This window comes from Adiantum capillus-veneris, chromosome 29 (assembly GCF_014529385.1).
Source record: "Adiantum capillus-veneris isolate H3 chromosome 29, ASM1452938v2, whole genome shotgun sequence".
Taxonomy (NCBI): Eukaryota; Viridiplantae; Streptophyta; class Polypodiopsida; order Polypodiales; family Pteridaceae; genus Adiantum; species Adiantum capillus-veneris.
This window is the reverse complement of record NC_140959.1, coordinates 61,072,104-61,081,443: the sequence shown is the minus strand read 5'-3', so window position 1 is coordinate 61,081,443 and position 9,340 is coordinate 61,072,104. Positions and strand designations below refer to the sequence as shown.

The 9,340-nt window shown below is 43.3% G+C and overlaps 1 protein-coding gene across 1 annotated transcript in view; it reads left to right on the top strand.

Annotated features, from left to right (window-relative positions):
• Window positions 1-1,650: 1,650 nt before the first annotated feature.
• Window positions 1,651-9,340, top strand: part of LOC147419286 (Radical SAM superfamily protein) — a 43,902-nt gene continuing 36,212 nt past the window's right edge. Inside the window, exons 1-2 of the mRNA XM_086505384.1 lie at window positions 1,651-2,170; window positions 2,300-2,481. Of these exons, the coding sequence (XP_086361510.1) occupies window positions 1,799-2,170; window positions 2,300-2,481 (554 nt within the window). The 5' untranslated portion in view covers window positions 1,651-1,798. The remainder of the gene's footprint in view (window positions 2,171-2,299; window positions 2,482-9,340) is intronic.

The following is a 9,340-nucleotide window of genomic DNA, read 5'->3' as shown; positions in this document are numbered from 1 at the left end:
CCATTCTCTTCCTAATGTACTAATCTTCTTAACTTGGGCTACACTTACAAAGGATCCTGCATAGTAAGTTATATCGCATGAAGTTGACAATACTGGTAACATATATGGTTTTTTCTCCTTACTAATCTTCGTAACTTGGGCTCTTTTAGTGGGGTTTTTTCATAAAAACTCTGGTAGGATGACATTCATAAATGAATATGTGATTGTTAAGTCGGCTTGACAAAAGCTGAAAGGTTTTTTTGAAGGTATCTAGAGTTGGTATTGAGAAACACTTTATGGCTTCATGGTAATTAGTTAAGCTAGTGAAATCGGAGCCCGACAAAATTGGCAAGGATGTTCTGGTATTGGTACATATCTCAAGCTGATAATTAGGTTACTTTATGCTTTATGATACTTGGGAATTTGGGCCTAAAAAAATTGGCATAACAGTTTTCTAAAAAAAACTAACCTATGGGTAAAATAAGACACTTGGATCAAAAGGGGTAATGGCCTTTTGATCAAAATGATATATATGTTAAAATTCTATTTAAAGGTCTTTTGAAACATTGGGATATAAAGAAAACATACAATTACTGACCATTTCTTTCTCTGAAAAGAACGAAAAGCCATGAACACTTTTTGACAGTGGTTTTAAGTTAAAAAGGGTTGTAAGTTGGACATGGATAATAACTAATATAGTCCATTGACACCTGTAATACACATCCAAGGCTAACGAATCTGTTGTCTTGTTTGGATGAATGCAGGTGAGGACTCTATCTTTTCTTGGATTTTTTTTTGGCTTAAAGCTATTGTCTGTCAAGATAATATACCTGCTCTTACCACTTGGGAAGTAATTCTTTATTGGATCAATATCATTGTATACTAGAATGAGGCTTCATTCTCATATGCCATGTACAAAAGATAATTCTAAGACTGAGTTATTTTTGTACTAATTTTTGCCTTTTCTATGAAGCCAGCTGTCTTTTGAATGTAAAAGTTTCAATTATGTCTTATTATATAAGTTAAAATAGCTACACACACGTTCTTCTCTTTTGCTACCTAGAGAGTCACACACGTCTTCGGTTGGGTTCATAGTGGGTGGCGGCGGCAGGAAACACGTGTGCATTGGTAGCTAATAAAAAACACGAACGTTGGATCCCTTACTCACATGTACAATAGCAATGTTGCCTATGGGGGTTGCCACGCAAGGAACAAAACACTCTCGATAGTTTCGACCCTCCCATCCCCCCCTCACCAAAACAAGTTTCACCCTCCACGTATGTACAAAGAGCAAGCAAGGATGAATGTCCAAGCCCTTTTTGGAATTGCGGCTTTAGAGGAAATGGATTCATCATCATCTTCGACTTAGATCTTTGTAGCCAATGCATTTAATTCAATAAATTATATGTGCTATATTTTGTACTATGGTTTATTGATGCAATTGGTAAATGTTGCTTCCTTTCACTCTTTGTTTCGCCGTCGCCCAATGTTCATAGTAAATAGATGAAGAAAATTGAGTCACTTTTTGTTCTACCCTCTCTTTTCGTTCCACCCTCTCTGTGAACATAGGTGGCGGAAGTATGCATTCTTCAACCCTTCCATGGAAAAGCACCCTTTAGAGTGTTTCTTCCCCCTCCCCAATGTGAACTCAGCCTCACTAGTGTGAATAAATAACTACAATGGTTGCTGTATAAGAGAACATAAGAATGTGCCAAAGCAAGACTTTGGTACATCCATCAACTCATGAAACTGGCACTGCTGTGCATGTGGCTTGTGAGCATCAAATGCATCTCCTGTGAGCGTTTCGTGCTCGCTGCGAATGGCGTCTTCGAGTCCGGCTTCTTCGTCTACCATATTTCATGAGCAGTGTCGTCAATCCTCATCGTTGCTAAAGAGGAGGCTGCAGTTCATCAGCGCATCGACACTCAAATCAGCTGTAACCACGGATGGAGGCATCCCCGCTGAGGTGCGTCTTCCTGCTGATGCCTCACCAGAGAAGCCTGCAAAGATTGCACCCCCATATCCTGGCGGCATGGGGCCATATACCGGCCGTGATCCAAATGTGAAGAAGCCCGCATGGCTACGTCAAAAATCTCCACAGGGAGAGAGATATGCTGAGCTCAAATATTCCCTTTCTACCCTCAAGCTCAATACTGTGTGCGAAGAAGCTCAGTGTCCTAACATTGGAGAGGTATGCCCTTTGTTATCTGCATGTGGGTTTCAAATGTTTTCACCCCTTCTCTTAGGAAATTGTTAGTTCATCGTGTGAATGGAAAGTGTGTGCTTTCGCCCCTGACTCAACTCAATACATGGTAGGCAGTGCTGGAATGGAGGAGGTGGTGCAGGTGGTAAAGGGGATGGTATTGGTACTGCGACAATCATGCTTCTTGGTGATACCTGCACACGGGGTTGCCGGTTCTGTGCGGTTAAGACAAGCAGGGCACCTGCTCCTCCTGATCACATGGAACCAGAGAATACTGCAAAGGCAATTGCTGCTTGGGGGTAAGTTCGGTCATTGTGTAGGGTGCGTGTGTGTATGCACAGGTGTGTGTGCAGGCTGCAAGCAGGTGTATACAAACCTAGAATGAAATGAAAAGAGAGATCCATATACTTTGTTAAATGTGTTGTAAGCTTAGTCTGGTTCTTTTAGAGTAGAAGAGTCTTTTTTGGAGTCTTGCCTTTTGCATTCTTTGTATCAGCCACTTTGACAAAAGGCTTATCGTTTCTAAATCCTCAGTGTCCAGACCACTATAGGGCTTTTGGTATGTACTGCTCTTGATGGGCCTTATGTCTTTATATATAATCCGCGGGCTCTCTCTCTGGCATTTTATCGCGGGCAGATGCAGAGCAGAGCCACAACATGTACTGCTCTTGATTTTCGTATGTACTGCTCTTGATGGGCCTAATGCCTTTATATATAATCCGCGGGCTCTCTCTCTGGCATTCTATCGCAGATAGATGCAGAGCAGAGCCACAACATTGTACGAAGTTGAAGCAATATAAAGAAATATACCTTCATAAGTTTAGAATAGTCCCAACTCACGAATTATAAGAGGGAATAAAGCACTCATAGAATTAAAAAAGCAAGGGACACAATAAAAGAGAAAAAAAACTAAATCACTTTATTTGCCACGAAACAAAACTAGATAAAACAAAACATTATTAACTTAAAAATGTTTTTAGAAAAGGCATGCGCAAAATAAGTTGATGCAGTTGAAAGGGGCGCGAGGGTTTGGGGCCAGTGCTCTCTTGGGGTGGAACTCAGCAACTCCATGTCTCGTGTGTCGTCTCTCTCTTTCAGTTTAGTTGCTTAAAGTTTGTTCCGTACGCAGTTGAAAGGGGCGTGAGGGTTTGGGGCCAGTGCTCTCTTGGGGTGGAACTCAGCAACTCCATGTCTTGTGTGTCGTCTCTCTCTTTCAGTTTAGTTGCTTAAAGTTTGTTCCGTCTGTTCTTCTTCGTTGGCACGTGGTGCCTGTCCGTTACAGTGGTATTAGAGCTCTAGTCGTGTACTTTTTTGAAAGCATACCGGTCTTACCAAGAACAGATAGAGCACAATGGCGTTTATGGATTCAGCAGGTTACCTACAGTTTTTTCTCAACAATCTTTGCGACTTCCATGGCATCCTCAGCAGAATCTCTCGATGCTGCAAAGTTTCCAACAGTTTCTGAACTACATGTTATCGTCTTTGATGCCCCAAGTGGTACCACTTGCTCCGGCACCAAAAAGTACGAGATCTTCCAACCGGCAACCTTCTTTGTCGTCTGTTCCAATTGGTGGAGTCTTTAGAAACATGATGCAATCATTTGACCTTGATCTTGTGCAACCGCCTTTGGCACCACCGTTGCCACCATCCCCCCCACCACCACCGCCACATGGGTACTATAACCGGCCTATACAACGTATAGGGCGGTACTATTTCAATTACCTGTTAACTTTACACAGAGCACTGAGAAGGGAAGAGAACACAGTTGCGTCCAGCGACTAGAATGTCACTGCGCACACGAGACCGACACCCTGTAGGTCCCAAAGACTGGCGCCCCTTTCGGTATTTCTTTAATTTAGAGAGAGGGAATTACAAAAAGAGTCCCTGGAAGATAACACCTGCATCCAGCTAGTACGCTCTAGATTCGGCAAAATTTCGGCAGCATAACGGTACCGAAATTAATCCGAATCAGTTTCCAAGCTCAGGACTCTATCCTGTGGGGGAGCAGGAGAGAGAGCCCACTTGCTGTCCTATGCAATGAGAGTGAAGGAGAAGAGGAGATTGGCGCAGAAAGAGCACACGCAGAGAAAACGTGAGAGAGAGAGAGAGAGCTCGTAGAATTTTTGGGAAAAGCCACGCTCTTTTCTTTTGGGCTTTACATTTGAGTATATGAGTAAGTGACTAGGGGGCCATTCACACTAGGGCCCCCTCACTTATAAGTCTTTTTAACTTATAAGTTATAAGTACAAGGCACTTAGGCCTTTATTCCCTAACAACCTCCCACCTAAAGGCAATGTACCTTGGGAGATCAAAGAATCAGCTAACTATGATACAACAGCTGATCATGCACTTACTCATCCAACACCCATCATCTGACGGCAATATGCAAACCGCTCTGCTGGAAGACTCTTGGTCAAAAGATCTGCAGGATTGTCATCTGTGTGCACCTTGACAAGTGTAATGCTCTTGTCATCAAGCACACTCCTGATAAAATGATACTTCACCTCTATGTGCTTTGTCTTGGCATGAAAAACAGGATTCCTTGCAAGCATAATAGCACTCTGACTATCACAGTGTAGCACAGGAACCGGTGACTTAATGCCAAGCTCTTCTACCAAACGCATGAGCCACAAAGCTTCTTTGCATGCCTCAGTGGCAGCCACATACTCAGCCTCAGTGGTAGACAAAGCAACACATTTTTGCAGTCTAGAAATCCAAGAAACTGCACCTCTTGTGAATGTAAACACATATCCAGAGGTAGACTTCCTGCAATCTGGATGTCCAGCAAAATCTGCATCTGTAAAGCCATGCACAGATGTCTCACTCTTCCCAAAACAAATGCACAAGTCTTTAGTGCCTTTCAAGTATCTCAAGATACACTTCACTGCTTCCCAATGCTTTTTGCCAGGATTGCTCATGTACCTGCTTACCACTCCCACCGCAAATGCAATGTCCGGACGTGTAGCAACCATAGCATACATCAAACTGCCAACGGCTGATGCATAAGGAATCTTGGCCATTTCAGCCCGCATATCATCTGTGTTTGGGCAGTCATGTGCAGTCAGTTTTACATATGGAGGCAGCGGAGTACCAAGTGCCTTTCCCCCATCCATATGAAAACGATGTAGCACCTTATTAACATAATCTCGTTGAGATAGATACAGACGCCTGTTGGGTCTATCTCGAGAGATACGCATGCCCAAAATATGATTAGCATCACCAAGATCCTTCATGTCAAAGCGATTCTTTAAGCTTTGCTGTAATGCATCCAACTCCGTCACATTTTTACCCGCAATAAGCATGTCATCAACATACAAAATCAGCAATAGAAGAGATCCATCATTTGCCGTTTTGATATACAAACAGTGATCAGAATTACTTCTTTTGTATCCTTGAGACCTCATGAATGTATCAAACTTGTGATACCATGCACGGGGAGACTGTTTCAAACCATACAAGCTCTTCAAGAGTCTACATACTTTCTTCTCTTGCCCCTTTGACACAAAACCTTCTGGCTGCATCATATAGATCATCTCAAGCAAATCGCCATGCAAAAACGCTGTTTTGACATCCATTTGCTTTAACTCCATATCTTCAGAAGCAACCAGGCCTAAAACAAGACGTAATGTGGCAAGCTTTACAACAGGAGAAAAAATCTCATCAAAATCCACACCATGCTTTTGCTTGTACCCTTTAGCAACCAAACGTGCCTTGTACTTAGAAGAAGCATCAGATGTGACCTTGGTCTTGTAAACCCATTTACATGGCAGAGCCTTATGCCCTTTAGGCAAATCAACCAAGTCCCATGTATGGTTTTTCTCCAAAGACTGCATTTCCGAAACCATTGCTTTGAACCATTTCTTACTGTCTTCCCGTTGCATAGCCTCTTTATAGCAAGACGGCTCACCACAATCAGTAAGCATGACATAGTCCAAAGACGGTTCATATCTATCGGGGGGCCTTGTCACCCGAGTAGACCTACGCACCCAATGATCCATTACAGGTGGATTTTCAGCCTGTAAACGATCAAAAACAGCAGGCTGTTCAGCCTGTTGCATCGCAACAACGGGCAGTCTAGGAGCATCAACCTGTTCCCCTACCTGTGGTGCATCAATGGCAACTTGTTGGGGCTGATTTTCAACAGCTAATGGCTGATTTTCAGCACCATTTTCAGCATGTAAAGGCTGCTGAACATTGGGCCTTCTTGGCTGTCCATATGTAACATCTTCACGAAAAACAACCCGGCGCACTTCCTCGACCTTTGTGGGCTGTTTGTGCATGCAATTCTCATTGAAGATGACATCATTGCTGCGTATGATTTTGAGTAATGCGGGATCCCATAATCTATACCCCATTTCACCATCCTCACCATATCCTAGGAAAATGCATTTATGAGACTTTGGTTCTAGTTTGGTGCGCAGTTCACTCCGGATGTGAACATAGGCCTCACAACCAAACACTCTTAAATGTGCATATGAGGGTGGCTTGCCAGACCACACCTCCTCAGGCACCTTTCCACCCAAAGCCTTGCTAGGTGAGCGATTAATCAAGTGAATAGCTGTTTGCACAGTTTCTGCCCAAAAACCATGAGGTAATGCAGCATGTGACAACATACTCCGAACTTTCTCTTGGATAGTCCGGTTCAATCTTTCTGCAACTCCATTCTGAGAGGGATTAAAAGGAGCCGTGAGCTCTCTTTTAATACCTTTAGTAGCACAAAAGTCAATAAATGCTTTTGATACATACTCCCCCCCATTGTCTGAGCGCAAAGACCTAAGCTTCTTTTCAGTTTGATTCTCAACAAACGCAAGAAACTTCTTGAAAGTATCCAAAACATCGCTTTTAGCACGTATTGGATACACCCACACCTTACGTGTAGCATCATCGATAAACGAGACAAAATATTTCTTTCCCCCTAAGGACAACTGTGGCATTTCACATACATCGGAATGCACTAAGTCTAACCTGTCAGACTTCAAAGAAATAGACCTTTTGTGCGGTGTTTGACTGTGCTTACCATAAATACAGTGCTCACAATGAGAAAAATCAGCATACCTCAAACATGGCAAATAACCACAACGAGACAGAGTTTCCATTCCTCTTTTACTCATGTGTCCCAACCGGCCATGCCACAAAGAAACACTTGGCTGCTCGGTTACGGCGACAACATGGTCACGCACACTAGATACATGCAAAGGATACAAAGTGTCCGATTTACAACCCTTGGCTACAATCCGGGCCCCTTTACAAATTTTCCACTTACTATCACCAAAAGTGGTGTGATAGCCTGCATCATCTAGCTGCCCTGTACTAATCAAACTCTTCTTGAGTTGTGGCACATGACGCACTTTGTGCAAAACAAAAGTCATACCATCAGCAAAAGAAAACTGGACACTGCCAATACCTGCAATGTCACATGCATAGTTATCTCCCAAATAAACAGTGCCTTGCACCTCATCTGAGTACTGTGTAAACCAATCCCTATGAGGTGTTACATGAAAGGAGGCACCTGAATCAAGAATCCAAGTATGCATGTCCACATCAGAACCCATAGCAAGGGTATGTGCATCCACATAAGAGGCATTGAGTACATCAGTGCTGCTGTCACTGTCACAACTACTAGCAACTTTGATTTCCTCAATCAACACAGTGCTCTTCTTGGCATTTCCCTTGTCCTTTGCATCAGTTTCAGCACCCTTGTTCTTCTCTTTCTTCCACTCATAGCATTCCCGTTTATAATGCCCTTTCTTTCCACAATGATGACACACAACATCTTTCCTACGAGATTTGCTGCGTGCCTTGTTCTTACTGTCAGATTTCTCCCTCTGTTGAGACCTGCCTCTCAAGTGCAATGCATTAGAAGACCCACCTGTGGTGTTCTTCTTGTTCATCTCTTCCATCAAGAGAGAATTCTCTACATCTGCATACTTAAGTGATGCACTTGAGTTACTAAGAGCTGTCCGGAATACATCCCAACTCTCAGGCAATGTGCATAGCAGAAAAGTAGCTTTGAACTCCTCATCAATCGTGAATTTCAGCTCTGTCAGTTGGCTGAAAATAGAATTGAATTCATTGAGGTGCACTGACATGTGCGTGCCCTCCTTCATGCGGAGATCCATAAGCTTCTTAAGCCAATACACTTTACTGGCAGCACTCTGCTGTGCATACAACTCGTCTAAACGCTTCCACATGCCCCATGCTGTCTGCTCATTCTCTACATTGAAGAGTAAATTGTCAGACACCGAAAGCATGATCGTGGAGCGAGCTAACTCGTCCACTTCTTCCCATTCTTCAACCTCCATATCAACCGGTTTCACACCCTGTAACTTAATAGGTTCCGCCTGTTTCTTCTGCAACATCACATTATAACATTGCTTCTTCCATATAGCAAAGTTATGGGCACCTTCAAGCTTGCGAATGTGCAACAAATTGCCACTTTCACTGCTAGAAGCCATTCTGAGTGATTGCAAACACTGAAACCCTGTTTTGTCGACTTAAACACGCTCAAATGTGCGCAATCGGGCAAAAAACAGCTTGCTGTTACAGAAAAACAGCGAGCAAATTTCACGCGAAATCACCTCAAAACGGTGTACATTCACTGCCAAACCCTTACCAAAGGTTTCCACAAGGTGTATACATCATTTGCTTGCTGAAATTCCCTGTTTTAGGGCAAAAAACAGACCTGTAAACACCTGTTTTGCTGAATTTTCAAAACCTCGTTGGTGGAAACACCTGTAAGATTGACCTGTGACACTTGCCCTAATGAAATTGCATCAAATTGACCCCGAAATTGGTCAATTTCAGCAGAAATAGGCTGCTGTTCGCCAGTTTTTGAAACCCTAATTTTGGGGAAACTGTCACCGGAGGTCGATTCTACACGGTGAGAGGATCCCTTCGCGACAGAGTTGATCGAAAACGGTTGAATATCCTTCCCGCAGCGAGCAAGAACAGAATTCTGATCTGTGTTGCGAAGATGGCTCTCTTGGAAACCCTAAAGCTCTGATACCATGTGTGGGGGAGCAGGAGAGAGAGCCCACTTGCTGTCCTATGCAATGAGAGTGAAGGAGAAGAGGAGATTGGCGCAGAAAGAGCACACGCAGAGAAAACGTGAGAGAGAGAGAGAGCTCGTAGAATTTTTGGGAAAAGCCACGCTCTTTT